Below are 15,641 nucleotides of genomic sequence, written 5' to 3'. Positions count from 1 at the left end.
GTAAGAATGAACTGCAGATGCTGGATTAAACTGAAGATAGACACACAATGCTGGAGGCAGTAGCTCTCAAGAGAAGGAATGGGTGATATTTCGGGTTGAGCCAATCAGTCTGAAGAAGGGTCTCGACCCGAAATGTCACCCATTCCTTCTCTCCAGAGATGCTGCCTGTCCCTCCAGCATTTTGTGTCTAATAATGTTTTTTAGTTCCTCAGCTTCTCGTTAATGAGTCAAGTAAACAGCCGTCATATGTGAGCTGTGTACTATCAGGCTATTTTATGCAAGTCGATGCCTTCGATGAATAACCTCTACATCGACGTGCCTTCCAAAAGATGCCTCATTATGTGTACTGGGAACCCCCAACTCTCATCTAGTTGTTTTGTCCAAATCCCCACTAAGTTCCTGTCAGGTATTAGCTAACTAAATGGAGTTCAGGTGTAGAACTGCAGATGCTGGTTTATACACAAAATTAAACTAGTGCTACAGTAACTCAGCTGGTCAGGCAGCATCTCAGGAGAACATAGATTGACATTTTGTGTTCAGAACCTTCTTCAAACTGATTGTTGGGGGGAGGGGGTGGGGGGCACCAGAAAGCTGGAAATGAGGAGTGACAGGTAAAAAATCAACACAGGCGGTGGGGGTGGGTTGATGGGCAGATGGTTGGAACAAAGGCCAGAGATAAGAAAGCAATTTGCAGAGGCCCATCTTTGCCTGCACATCTTTGGGATGTGGGAGGAAACTGGAGCATCCAGAGGAAACCCACACAATCACAGGGAGAATGTACAAACTCCACACAAACAGTACCTGTAGTCAGGATTGAACCCAGGTCTCCGGCGCTGTGAGGCAGCAACTCTACCACTGTGGTGCCACTTTTTTTATGGACTTTTCCCTAGACACTTTATGGGAGATTTCACTTCATACCTTGGGGAAAGTGATTAATTCACATCGATTTGAAATAATGTAAAAATAAATTATTAAAAATATATTGTTCAATAAAAGTTACTGAAGTTTCCATTGCAACTCTTCTTTGCAGCTAGAGTTGATTGAAGATTTTCGGGCCTTGCGGAAAACAGCAGAGGACATGGAACTATTTAAGACAGATCTGGTCTTTTTCTCCCTCTACCTTGGCCACCTTTTTCTCCTGGAATTCCTAGCCTGGTTTACGTTGTCATATTTTGGGTCTGGTTGGATTCCAACGCTCATGGCTGCCTTAATCCTGGCAACCTCACAGGTATGGGGCCGTCATGGCTATGTAATCAGATCAATGAAGCGTGAAGTTAAAATGTCAGTGAAGACTAAATGAACTGCAGATGCCGGAATCCCGAGCCAAACACAAGTGTCGGAGGAACTTAGCTGGTCAGGCAGCATCTTTGTAGGGAATGGACAGATGTAATTTAAGCTCTGAAGAAGGATCCCGAGCTGCAACATCAGTTGTTCATTCCTTCCATGGACGCTGCCAGACCTGTTGAGTTTAGAGATACAGCATGGAAGTAGGCTCTTCAGACCACTGTGTTCACACCGACCATCGATCACCTGTTCATACCAGTTCTGTGTTATCCCACTTTCACATCCACTCCTTACACACCATGGGCAATTTACAGAGGCCAATTAACCTACAAACCCACATGTATTTGGGATGTGGGAGGAAACCGGAGCAACGAGAGGAAACTCAATCAGTCACAGGGAGAATATGCAAACTCCACACAGACAGTACCTGTGGTCAGAATCGAACCCTGGTATTTGGCGGTGTGAGATAAGAGCTCTACCAGCTGTTCCTCCAGCACTTTTCAGTTATGCCCGAGTGAGGTGGAGTGATTAACTCCTTGGTCCCTTCAATTAGATTATGGCTAGCAATCTCGAAGAACGGTCTAATTCCAATGCAGGATCCACAAGAACAGGTCATCTAACGAATCCTACTCCAAACTCTAAAGTTTAGCACATTCAATTATCAAAAACTCTCTTTTCTAATCACATAAACCATTTGAAGAGAGTAATGTCCACTGTATTGGATCAAAACAATATTTAATTTAGTTTCGAGATACAGCATGGTACAGACCCTTCAGACCACTGTCCACATCAACCATTGAACACACGTTCACACCAGTTCTATGTTTTCCCACTTTTACATCCACTCCCTACACACTAGGGGGAATTTACAGAAGCCAAATAACTTGCAAACCCGCCTGTCTTTGGGATGTAGAGGGAAGCCAGAGCACACGGAGGAAACCCATGTGGTCATAGGGAGAACATGCAAACTCCACACAGACAGCATCCGAGGTCAGGACTGAATCTAGATTTGTGGTGCTGGGAGACAACAGCTCTACTGGCTGCGCCACTGTGTTTCCCACATGTTCCCACGGAAAATTGCAAAAAAATAATGTTTCATAGAGTCAGTTTTTTAAAAGGAAGCTGTCGCTCATAAACCTGATAGATAAAACGTGGAATCTAGAAAGCAAGAGAAAGCATGTTTAAAAAAAATGTTTTTTCCAGCCAGTCATCCAAGTACAGTTGAGAGAGATAATTTCCTGAGCCCCTCTGATATTAAACTGCAGGATTTATATCGGACGATTTCCTAAAGCAGCTTGAAGCCATTAAAATATATATATGAACTATCTTCAGCTTGAGGCAATAGAAGTGTTCAGAATTATCAATGATTTTGTGCAAAATGAACAACTATTGTCGATGGCCAGTTAAAAGATGCCAATATAAGACGATTGTAGTGAGGGAGATGAGGAGAATATTCAAAGCATTTTGTGCAAAGGAATTGCTTAGGAGAAACTGAGATGGAATAGGAACAGTGAAGGGTTTAAAAAAACAAAGAAGTAGATAAAGGAACCTGAAAAAGGAACAAAACAAGCAACTAAGGTGTAAATACATGGAACTGCAGATGCTGGTTTGCAAAAAGACACAAAGAGCATGTGAGATGTCTAGGACAGGTAGGGAGGAATTGGATCGGGTTGGGGGATAGGAATGGAGTCGAGATATGTGGAAATTAATTTGGTGGGACATGAACAAGCAGAAACAATGGGTCTGCCAAAAGAGAGGTATTCACTGGCATTTCCCAGCACATCAGGTCAGGCAGCATCTCTGGAGAACATGGATAGGCAACGTTTGGGGTCGGGAACATTCTTCAAGCTCAAAAGATTGTGCTGGGAAATGCCAGTGAATACCTCTCTTTTGGCAGACCCATTGTTTCTGCTTGTTCATGTCCCACCAAATTAATTTCCCCATATCTCGACTCCATCCTATCTTCCCCCCCCCCCGGTCCAATTCCTCCCTACTTGTCCAAGACATCTCATATGCTCTTCGTCTCTTCAATGACTTCCGTTTTCCAGGCCCCTACTGCCTCATCTTTACCATGGATGTCCAGTCACTCTGCACCTCCATCCCCCACCAGGAAGGTCTAAAAGCCTTCCGTTTCTTCCTCAGCCACAGAACCAGCCAATTTCCGTCTACTAATAATCTCCTCCACCTAGCAGAGCTGGTCCCTACCCTCAACTTCTCCTTCCACTCCTCCCACTTCCTCCAAATCCAAGGCGTAGCTATGGGCACCCGCATGGGCCCCAGCTTTGCCTGCCTCTTTGTTGGGTACATCAAACAATTACTGTTCCAGGTGTACACTGGCTCTATCCCCGAACTCTACCTCCGCTACATTGACGACTGCAGCGATGCTGCCTCCTGCACCCATGCAGAACTCACTGACTTCATCAACTTCACGACTAATTTCCCTCCTGCACTCAAATTCACCTGGACCATCTCCAACATCTCCCTACCATTTCTGGATCTCACCGTCTCCATCACAGCAGACAGACTATTGACCGACATCTACAACAAACCTACTGATTCCCATAGCTACCTAGACTACACTCCTTCCCACCCTGCTTCCTTTAAAGACTCTACTCCCAATTCCTACGTCTATGCCGCATCTGCGCCAGGATGAGTTTTTCCATACTAGATCATCGGAGATGTCCTCATTCTTCAAGAAACAAGGGTTCCCCTCTTTCATTATAGATGAGGCTCTCACAAGGGTCTCCTCGATATCCCGCAGCTTCACTGTTGCTGCCCCCCCCCCCCCCCCCCCCCCCCCCCCCCCCCCATCGCAACAAGGACAGAGTTCCGCTTGTCCTCGCCTTCCGCCCCATCAGCCGTCGCAGAGGTTTACTTGCACCTCCTCCAACCTCATCTACAGTATCCGCTGTTCCAGGTGTCAACTTTTGTACATCGGCGAGACCAAGCGCAGATTCAGCGATCGTTTCGTTCACCTCCACTCAGTCTGCCTCAATTTACCTGATCTCCCGGTTGCTCAGCACTTTAACTCCCCCTCCCATTCCCAATCTGACCTCTTTGTCCTGGGCCTCCTCCATTGTCAGAGTGAGGCCCAGCTCAAATTGGAGGAACAGCACCTCATATTTCGCTTGGGTAACTTACACCCAGAGGTATGAACGTTGACTTCTCTGACTTCAAATAGCCCTTGCTTTCCCCCAGTCTCCATCCACTCCCCCTTCCAAGTTCTCCCACTAGTCCGACTGTCTCTGACTCCCCGACTACATTCTATCTCTGTCCTGCCCACTCCCCTGACATCAGTCTGAAGAAGGGTGTCGAACAGAAAAATGACCCATTCCTTCTCTCCAGAAATGCTGCCTGTCCCACTGAGTTACTCCAGCATTTTGTGTCTACCACTCTTTTGAAACTGGCACAGAATTTCAGAGCTGATTTCCCTTCTGCTGTATTAAAATCGTGTGATAGGAGCAGAATTAGGTCATTCGGCCCATCGTCGTGAAAGACTATTCAATCATATCTGATCTATCTCTCCCTCCTAACCCCATACTCCTGCCTTCACCCCCCCCCCCCCCCCCCAAATAAACTCTGACACCTGTACTAATGAAGAACGGGTTTATATTTTACATGTGGCTTCATGTATTCCTTCGACAGTCACTTCGATTCCAAGCATCCCCAAGGAAATTTATTATCATAATTCTTGATTCATTATGGGTGGCACAGTGGCGCAGCTGGTCGACCCACTGCCTCATGGTTCCAGAGTCTCGGGTTTTGTTTTCAACCGATCCACAGAGGACGATCCACAGAGGACGATCCAACCGATCCACAGAGGACGCAGTCTCAACAACACTGAACCTCGTACTGTCACATCTCGATCGGAAAAATACCTATGCCAGGATCCTCTTCATAGACTTCAGCTCTGCTTTCAATACAATCATTCTGCAGCAGCTGGTGGAGAAGTTGGAGCTATTGGGGGTTGATGCTGGCACATGCAACTGGGTCCTGAACTTTCTGTCGCAACGGCAGCAGACAGTCAGGGTGGGCAGTAGGACATCAAAAACCTTAGCCGTGAGCACTGGCTCACCCCAAGGCTGTGTCCTAAGTCCCCTGCTGTTTAGTCTGCTGACACACGACTGTACTGCTAGACTCAACAACAACTTCATCAACAAGTTCGCTGATGACACAACAGTGGTGGGTCTCATCAGTGACAATGATGAATCGGCGTACAGGATGGAGGTGGAGCTGCTCACAGGTTGGTGCAAATCCCACAACCTCATTCTTAACGTGGGAAAAACTAAGGAGATGGTGGTTGACTTCAGGAGGGCGGGGAAACAACACCATACACCTCTGCACATCGACGGAGCTGATGTGGAAAGGGTCAGCAGCGTGAAGTTCCTAGGACTACATCTGTCTGATGACCTGACGTCCACGGCCAACACAACAGCACTGGTCAAGAGAGCCCAGCAGCGACTACACCCTCTCCGAAGACTACATAACGCAGGTCTCCCCACTACACACCTATGGACTTTTTATAGGGGGACTGTCGAGAGCACATTGACCTACGGCATCACTTCCTGGTTCGGGAGCTGCAAGGCGTACGAACGGCACCAACTATACAGGATTGTGAAGACCGCCAGCAGGATTATTGGTGCTCCACTCCCCTTCCTGCTGGACATATACAGGAAGAGATGTATCAGCAGAGCCATCTCCATCATCAAAGACCCCTACCACCCATCGCATGACATTTTCTCCATCCTGCCATCTGGGAAGAGGTACAGGGGCATTAGCTGCAAAACCAGCAGGATGCTCCTCAGCTTCTTCCCACAGGCTATAAGACTGTTAAATGGACTTTGCCCCCTGCCAAGTATCACGCACAAACCCCCCAACCTGGACACACTGCAGCAGAGCCACTGTTGTGCCGCTGCCGATCGGAACGCCTGTTGAATGTTTAGTAGAGTGTTAAATTTGTTCATGATATATGTATTTTTTATTTCTATTTATTTTTAATGCACACTGAATGGACACTGGTTGAGCAACGTTTTTTTGTTTCCTTTGGGTATGTGAATACTCAGGAAATGACAATAAAGATATACAATATACAATGTATTGACCTCGGTTGCTGTCTGTGTGGAGTTTGCATGTTTTCCATGTGACCACACGGGTTTCCTCCGGGTGCTCTGGTTTCCTCCCACATCCCAAAAGCGTGCAGGTTTGTAGGTTAATTGGCTTCTATGAATTACCCCTAGTGTGTACGGAATGTTGGATAACATGGAATTAGTGTGAACGGGTCAGTGTGGACTCAGTGGGCCGAAGGGCCTGTTTCCATGCTTATCTCTGAACTAATTGTTCTGAAATGGCTATCCAGCAGTTATGCTAAAAGATTTAATTCAACAGTCAGTATCTCTGTAAATTGCCCCGAGTGTGTAGGGAATGGATGCGAAAGTGGGATAGCCTGGAACACGTGTGAACGGGTGATCAGTGGTTGGCATAGACCCGATGGGCCGAATGGCCTGCTCCATACTTTGCCTGGAAACAAAAGGAAACCATTTGTTAATAATGAAATGCAGAAAAGTGCATTGCATGGTCAAATTTCTTGACTATTATTTTATTACTTGCTATAATAGTAAACGGAGTGAAATGTATTTTCCTATCGTAGTGCAATTCTTAGTGCTGAAGTGATTATCTTTCTCTGTCAATTCCAGGCTCAGTCAGGCTGGCTTCAACATGACTTCGGACATTTGTCAGTTTTCCGGAAAACAAAATGGAACCACCTGTTACACAAGTTCCTGATAGGTCACATGAAGGTAATCATTATGGAGGCACAAGGAACTGCAGAGACTGGAATCTTGAGCAAAGCAAAGTGCTGGAGGAACCCAGTGGGTCAGGCAGCATCTGTGGAGGGAAATCTGTGGAGGGCGACGTTTCGGGTCATGGCCCTCCTTCAGACTGGTGCAGTAGTTAAATAGTGCACAGCAGTAAAAACGGTGTTGGGTGCAGATGAAACAGAAGATCCTATGGAAAATGTTGAATAGGATAAGAGCATATTATACAAGGATATGGAAAGACTGATGAAATCCTCAAGCGCAAGGCCAAGTGTTTTATTGTCACGGGTCCCAGGCAGAACAATGAAATTCTTACTTGCAGCAGCACAACAGAATCTGTAAACATAGTACTCTGTAAAAAATATAATAAACATAGAAACATAGAAATTAGGTGCAGGAGTAGGCCATTCGGCCCTTCGAGCCTGCACCGCCATTCAATATGATCATGGCTGATCATCCAACTCAGTATCCCGTACCTGCCTTCTCTCCATACCCCCCTGATCCCCTTAGCCACAAGGGCCACATCTAACTCCCTCTTAAATATAGCCAATGAACTGGCCTCAACTACCCTCTGTGGCAGAGAGTTCCAGAGATTCACCACAAACCAGACAAACAATAATAGTGGAAAAAGACAAAAACAATGCCCCCAAGTCTATGTAGTTCAGAGCTGATTTGGAGGTTGTAGTGTTTAATAGCCTGATGGTTGTTGGGAATAAGCTGTTTCTAAACCTGGACGTTACAGTTTTCAGGCTCTTATATCTTCTTTCCAATGGCAGGAGTGAAATGAGTGCGTGACCAGGGTGGTGTGGGTCCCTGATGATGCTGGCTGCATTTTTGAGGCAGCGGCTCCTGTAAATCCCTTCGATGGTGGGGAGGTTAGAACTGAGATGGACTGGGCAGTGTTCACCACTTTATGCAGTCTTCTTCGCTCCTGGGCGTTCACGTTGCAGAACCATGCCACGATGCAACCAGTCAATATGATCCCTACTCTACACCGTTCATTCATCTGGTCATTAATTCAGTAGCGCGATGCTAAAACTTGTTTGTGACAAAATGTCAAGCTCATAGACAATGAGTTAGGATTATTGTAAACAAGTGTGGCAGCAACCTTAAAAGTAGAGTGAATGGAGATTACCGTGCTCTTACTAAGCCGTGTGATATTGTATCTCATCTCTAAGGGAGCTTCTGGAAACTGGTGGAATCATCGACACTTCCAACACCACGCCAAGCCCAACATCTTTAATAAAGACCCTGATGTGAACATGCTGAAGGTGTTCGTACTGGGAAACACACAACCTGTGGAGGTAAATTATTTTAATTCAGAAATTAAAATAAAGATAGAGGCCTATAATGGGGAACAAGAATAAGTTTGAAAAATGACCTTGAGGTGAATAAGGAAACATTGAGTCTCTGTACTGAGTTCCAAATTATGAATTAAAATGAGAAATTCTGTTCTCTATTGGGGGGGGGGGGAATAAAATAAAACAGCATGGATAGGAAAGGTTTACGGGGATATAGGCCAAATACGGGTAAATGGGACTAACTTAGACGTGGCATCTTGGTCTGCATTAACGAGGTGGGCTGAAGGGCCTAATTCCATGCTGGATCACTCTGAATCAAGACTCACTTGGTTTCAACATTAACCTGTTCAGAACTACCCCTGAGTATACTCGGGTCATGGCCAGTAGTGGGGAAAGAAACTTGACAGTGAACAGGTTAAAGGGAGGTTGTGTTGGGGAATTTGCAATACAGATTCTTTCTATCTTCTTGATATTCGAGGCTGGGACCAGAATTGGGATAAAATTACACAAGTATAACCATATAACCATATAACAATTACAGCACGGAAACAGGCCATCTCGACCCTTCTAGTCCGTGCCGAACACATAATCTCCCCTAGTCCCATATACCTGCGCTCAGACCATAACCCTCCATTCCCTTCCCATCCATATAACTAACATATAAGTATGTGAGATTGTCATGTTGTCTGACCTCTTCATACATTTAGTAAACCGAACCATTGTTACATTAAAATAAAACTGCCCTGAGTTACAGAATAGGAGCCATGGAGACATTTACAAAATCATTTTACTCGTAATAGCAATTGATATTATACATAGGAGTGAATAACAAATCCCAAGTTTTCAGATGATTTAGTAGCAGAATAATGAATACTGTGAAATGCCCTTGGATGTGAGTTTTCTTTCATTTTTAAATTCCCCTAGAAAGGATTTATATCAACCTACTGCCTGGATTTTTCACAGATGATCAAATATTTGAAGATGAAATAAAATGTGGTGGGAAGGATTCTTAAAGCTGAAAGCAGGCATTTCACACTGGTCCCAGTCGTGATATTTGTGCATATTGCTCACCCCATTGCATGTAATTGACAGCAAATATAGTTTAGTTTCGAGATACAGCGCAGAAACGGGCCCTTCGGCCCATCGAATCCATGCCAACCAGCAATTCCCGTACACTAGCATTATGCTACACACTGGGGACAATTTACAATTTTTACCAAAAGCAGTTAACCTACAAATATGTACGCCTTTGGAGTGTGGGAGGAAACAGGAGCACCCAGAGAAAACCCACGCAGTCACAGGGAGAACATACAAACTTCGTATAGACAACACCCGTAGTCAGGATCGAACCTGGCGCTTTAAGGCAGCAACTCTACTGCTGCGCATTGTGCCACTCTAAACATGGTATTGTTCTACAGTGAATGACTCTTTGGTGACAGGAAAATGACCATACAGGGAGCACATGGATACTTGCTCCTTATTCCCACTCTGTCCCATCAGTCCATATCTAGTCAAGAGATCCTTCACTGAACCTGATAATAGATCTACTTGATGAATCCAATGGTGGTTTCAATGGTATGTTACCATTTGAATATATCTATTATTCTGTGTTTCATGCTTCTGATGGGTAGCAATGTTGGCAGAAAAATCCTTAATAAATATTGTAACTCTATCTCCTATTTGCTCCGTACTTGGGGTGTGTGTCTGCAATATTTAGCTCAATAGAACAATAAGTACATAGGAGAAGGATGTGGGATGGAATCTAATGCACTACTGATCAGGGAGAATGTTAGAGTGGAATTTAATTAAGGTCTGGTATGTTTAGGATAGTGTATCCTATGAACTGTGTACCAAAGAACACAAAATGCTGGAGTAATTCAGCAGGATAGGCAGCATCTCTGTAAAACATGGAGAGGTGACATTTTGAGTCGAGAACTTGCTTCAATCACTGGAGTAATTCAGCGGGTCAGGCAGCTTTTCAGGTGACGTTTCAGGTTGAGACTCTTCTTCAGTCTGATCTGAAACGGCACCTGTCCATGTTCTGTAGAAATGCTGCTTAATCCACTGAGATACTCCAGCACTTTGTGTCCTTTTGTGTGTTAACCGGCATCTGCATTTCCTTGATTCTGCAACTGTGTACTAAAGGCTTGGCTTGGTTTACACCTAAGTCCTCTTTTCTACCGGTAGTTTGGAAAAAAGAAGATCAAGTATTTGCCGTACAACTATCAGCACGAGTACTTCTTCCTCAGTGAGTATGTCTCCGTGAGCGTCTGGCAGTATTGCGGGTTGTCACGGTTGTTATGTGTGCTGATTATCTGCTGCGCTGTCATTTGCTGCTCTCTCTTACAGTTGGCCCGCCCCTGCTAATTCCGGTGTATTTCTACATTCAGATAACGATGACGATGATCACCCGCCGCGATTGGGTGGTACGTACATTAGCCTCTCTCCCATTCTCCCCGCAAGTTCAACACTATTATGAAGGTTGACACAAAATACTGGTGTAACTCAGTGGGTCAGGCAGCTTCTCTGGAGGAAAAGATGGGTCTGAACCTCACTTCCCGCTTTCTCTTCCTGCACCTCTTTCCACCGAAGCGCAGTGGAGAGTGGGAACACACAACACTGTCCCTTTTTCCCCGAAGGATGGAAAAATCAGATACTAGAGGGGACAGCTTTAAGGTGAGAAGAGCAACGTTTAAAGGAGATGTGCAGGGCAAGTTTTTTTTACACAGAGTAGAATATGCTGCCTAGGGGGGGTGATTGAAGTAGATACATTAGTGACAATTAAAAGACTTTTGGATAGGCACATGGATATACAGCAAATGGAGGGATATGGGTTATGTGCAGATAGATTGGTGATGGTCTTGGCATCATCTGTGGCATCAACATTGTGGGCCGAAGGGCCTGCTTTTCCACTACTGTTCTATGTTCTGCCCCATGCTACAGTGGGACTATTGTGAGGAAAGGTTTGGGTGATTGGACCTGTGAGTTCTTCCTCCTCCCCGTAAAGGAATCAGCAATTTTTTTGTTTGGCACTCAGCCCAATTGAGTTGTCTTTCCTCATTTGTTGGGGAATTCTGAGCTCCCAAATATCCGTGACATTCTGGACATCAAGAGTACATTGGCTTTTGCATTTGTGAAAAGTGATGCATCTGGGTCGTAAAGCCAGTGTTGCAAAGTAAATATTGAATGGAACAGATTTGAGGGTCTGAGGAGGAAGGCAGTTCTGATTTGTGTGCAGACTAAGCGGTCTAGGCACGTGCAGTCGATCCTGGTCAACTTGGTAATACACCCTCCCTCCCTCCCCACCCCCGGACACTTCCCTCATGAGTGTTTTGGTTAGCATTGCCAACTTGCAGGACAGACGGGTGGATGCCTGCCCAGTCAGCTTGGACCACGAGAAGGCCTTCGACAGGATATCACCCACGTACATGAGGGACGTGCTCTCCAAAATGGGCTTTGGGGAGGGAACCAGAAATTGGATCCAACTGCTCTATGCCGATATCTGTAGTGCAGTCCAAATCAATGGGTGGGAATTAGACAGCTTCCCCGTCAGGTCTATAGTCAGGCAGGGTTGCCCTCTCTCCCTTGTCTTGTTCGTCTGTTGTATTGAACCTTTTGCCGAGCCCATCAGTAAGGACGTGAGCATCAGGAGTGACATTGCCAGGCAGTGGGGGCACTCGGGTCAAAACCTCCCTGTACATGGATGATGTCGCTGTCTTCTGCTCGGATCCAGGGTCGGTCCGCAGATTGATCAGCGTCTGCGACCAGTTTGAGTCGGCCACGGGAGCCAGGGTGAACCGCAGGAAGAGCAAGGCCATGCCCGACCGATCTTTGTTCCCCTTCACCATCAAGCCTGACTTCTTGAGGGTGCTGGGGATCTGATTCGGGGGAGCGGAGGCGTGTGACTGGAGCGGATAGCCAAGATGGGGAAGAAACTGGAGCTGTGGAAGTAGTGCTCACTCTCTATAACGGGAAAACATTTGGTCATCAGGTGCGAGGTGCTCTCAGGGCTGCTGTACTTGACACAAGTGTGGCCGGTCCCTCTCTCCTACGCCACAGGGATCACCCGGGCCATCTTCCAGTTCATCTGGGGGTCGAGGATGGGCCGGGTGTGATGGGCCACAATGCACAAGTTAGCAGACAACGGGGGTAAAAGCGTGCCCAATGTCGCCCCCACCCTGATAGCCACCTTTGTGTGTGGCTGCATCAGGCGGAGTGTAGAGCCAAGGCACGTGGGCACCAAGTGTCACTTCCTGCTGAGGTGCTACCTGTCCCCGGTGTTGCGAAGGATGGGCCTGCCGCAGATGCCACGCTCAGCTGGACATTGCCGCCCCATCTGTCGCTCGTGGAAAGGTTCCTCCGGACCAACACCTTTGACCACAAGTCCATCGTGGAGTGGTCAGCACGGAACGTCCTGCAGGCACTGTAGGGAAAGGACTCCATGGGTCCAGTGGCGTGGTTCCCAGAGCAGACTGCCCAGCTTGTCTGGCAAAATGCCTCATCGCCAGAACTCACCAACAAGCACCAAGACCTGGCTTGGCTGGCGGTGAGGGGAGCCCTCCCAGTCAGATTCTTCCTGCACTTTCAGAACCTCACTACCAGCGCACGCTGCCCTCGGGACGGCTGCTATGGAGAGGAGACGGTTGCCCACCTCTTTGCAGAGTGTGGATTCGCCTGCAAAAAATGTCTGAGCAACACATCTTGAATGGCCTAGGATGGGAGCTGAAACTCAGCACTCCCTACATTGACTGTGTTGGATGCACAACAGAGCAATGGTGTTTACACCAAGTGTAAATCAGGAATAATATCACAAAGCCATTAACGACCTGGTTTGCGTTTCCCCACTTTGTAGGATCTTGCCTGGGCAACAACGTACTACATCCGCTACTTCAACACTTATGCCTCTTTCTATGGATTCTTTGGGTCTGTCATCTTTGTTCTATTCGTCAGGTATGTACAATTAGAGAGAATTTATTTTCTTTTCAGTCAAACCTACTAGTGTTACGATTATTTGGATCATAAATTAAGGTGCTGCCACATTTAAATAGTTGAACTGAATTGAAAGATACAAGATGGAAATAGGCCCATCGGCCCACAGAGTCCACGTTGACACGTTCTCACTAGTTCTATATATAATGCCACTTTCTCATCCACTCCCTACACATGAGGGGTAATTTACAGAGGCCAATTAACCTACAGACCTGCACGTCTTTGGGATGTGGGAGGAAACCGGAGCACCCGAAGAAATCCTATGCAGTCACAGGGAGAACAGGTAACGTCTACACAGACAGTACCTGAGGTCAGGATCGAAACTGGGTTTCTAGTGCTGCGCCACTGAGCTTCCCCTCATGAGGCACACGTTTTGAGTTGAGATCGGTTTTTAGAGCAACTCCAATGCTCAAATTCCTTTTATCCTATGATCCAAATGGTGAATTGTCAGAAGTTCTGTTAAAATTCCTGTTGTCATTCAGAGCCGTTCTGTATCTTCATTATACCTGAATTCCACTTTAATTTTTCCTAACTGGTGGGATCGGGTGTTGCAGCTCGAGGCATAGCAAGCTTCTGGCAAAGAAACCATTAATTATGTACAACACATTGATGAGGTTGTATTTGGACTATTGTGTTCAATTTTGGTCACCATGCTATAGGAAAGATGTTGTCAAGCTGGGAAGAGTGCAAAGAAGATTTATGAAGATGTTGCCTGAGCTATAGGGCGAGGTTGGGTAGGCTAGGATATTATTCCTTGGAGCACAGGGGGATGAGGGGTGATCTTATGGAGGTGTTAAGATCATGGGTAGGACACTATAGGTAGGGTGAAAGCATAGTTTTTTACCCAGAGTAGGGGAATCTAGAACCATAGGACATATGTTTAAGGCAAGAGGGGAAAGATTTAATAAGAATCCGAGGGACAACCTTTTCACACGAAGGATGTTGGGTATATGAAACATGTTGCCAGAGGAGGTAGTTGAGGCAGGTACTATAACTCAGACAGGTGCATGAAACAGGAAAGGCTCAGAGGGATATGTTCCAAATACTGGGGCTGTGAGGCTGGTGCAGATGGGGAAACTTGCTCGGTATGGGTACGTTGGGCCGAAGGTCCTGTTTCCATGCTGTATGACTCCATGACTATAATGTCAGCTGTGCCGTGGTTAGAACTTGAAGTGAACAGATTTCATTAAGAAATATTTTATAGCTGTCCGTGTATTTTGTCAGCTTGCCAATAGGAACTTGACTTTACAGCTATCAGTTAATGAAGTCTGTAAGTTTTACCAACTTTCAGTGTCAACTTTACTGAACAATAACAGCCATTTGGAAATCTACCTGTTGCCATGAAACTATACTCAGGTGATCAGCTCAGGAAATGAGAATAAATCAAATGAAATGATATTGAATAAAAAAAATATTAACTGGTTGCACTTCATAATATTCATGGAAGGCACCCAAATAAGTGACCCAAAAACAGAGACAGGCCCTTCAGCCCAACATGTACATGCTGACCATGATGCCTCATCTACACTAGTCCCACCTGCCCACATTTGGCCCATACCCCTCTAAACCTTTCCTATCCATGTACCTGTCAACACGGCCTTTAAATGTTGTTATTGTCAAGATTCAAGAGTGTTTTATTGTCATGTGTCCCAAAACAGAACAATGAAATTCCTACCTGCATCGGTTCAACAGATATGTATGCGTAAACACCATAATAGACAACAACAAAAGTTCTGTGTAGGAAAGAACTGCAGATGCTACCTTGCATCGATGTAGATCAGAGTTTATTTAGAGGTTGTGTGTTTCATAGCCTGATAGTTATACGGTAAGTATAGTGTTGATAAGAGTTAACACCTAACTACTGCATAATTCTCTCTGCAGGTTCATCGAGAGCCATTGGTTTGTGTGGGTGACCCAGATGAACCATATTCCAATGGAAATTGATGATGAAAAGCACAAGGACTGGCTCAGTATGCAGGTAGTTTCCATTTAATGAACAGATTTGGAACTTTCTTTGGGTCTTTTATACAAGTTTCCACTTCAAAAAACATGCTTTCGTGGTGTTAGAAATTGTTATTCTTAATAAAATGGCCAATTCACTAAATTATAGTCATTACACAAGAGCTGCATCAAAACTATTGCCCCTCAGTTTTACAGAGTGCCACATCAAATTGGCCATTTGGTTTCTTGACAGTGATTGTTAATAACAAGGAACTGCAGATGCTGGTTTACACCAAAGATAGAGACAAAATGC

General features: G+C 45.7%; 1 protein-coding gene across 2 annotated transcripts in view; it reads left to right on the top strand.

Moving 5' to 3' along the window:
* Window positions 1-15,641, top strand: part of fads2 (fatty acid desaturase 2) — a 59,960-nt gene that overhangs the window by 36,441 nt on the left and 7,878 nt on the right. For both annotated transcript variants that reach the window (XM_055649564.1, XM_055649563.1), the window contains exons 3-9: window positions 1,031-1,228; window positions 6,978-7,079; window positions 8,276-8,401; window positions 10,586-10,646; window positions 10,748-10,824; window positions 13,251-13,348; window positions 15,269-15,365. In XM_055649564.1, the coding sequence (XP_055505539.1) occupies window positions 1,031-1,228; window positions 6,978-7,079; window positions 8,276-8,401; window positions 10,586-10,646; window positions 10,748-10,824; window positions 13,251-13,348; window positions 15,269-15,365 (759 nt within the window). The remainder of the gene's footprint in view (window positions 1-1,030; window positions 1,229-6,977; window positions 7,080-8,275; window positions 8,402-10,585; window positions 10,647-10,747; window positions 10,825-13,250; window positions 13,349-15,268; window positions 15,366-15,641) is intronic.

This window comes from Leucoraja erinacea, chromosome 18, assembly GCF_028641065.1.
Source record: "Leucoraja erinacea ecotype New England chromosome 18, Leri_hhj_1, whole genome shotgun sequence".
Lineage (NCBI taxonomy): Eukaryota > Metazoa > Chordata > Chondrichthyes > Rajiformes > Rajidae > Leucoraja > Leucoraja erinaceus.
This window is presented reverse-complemented; position numbering and strand designations above follow the sequence as displayed.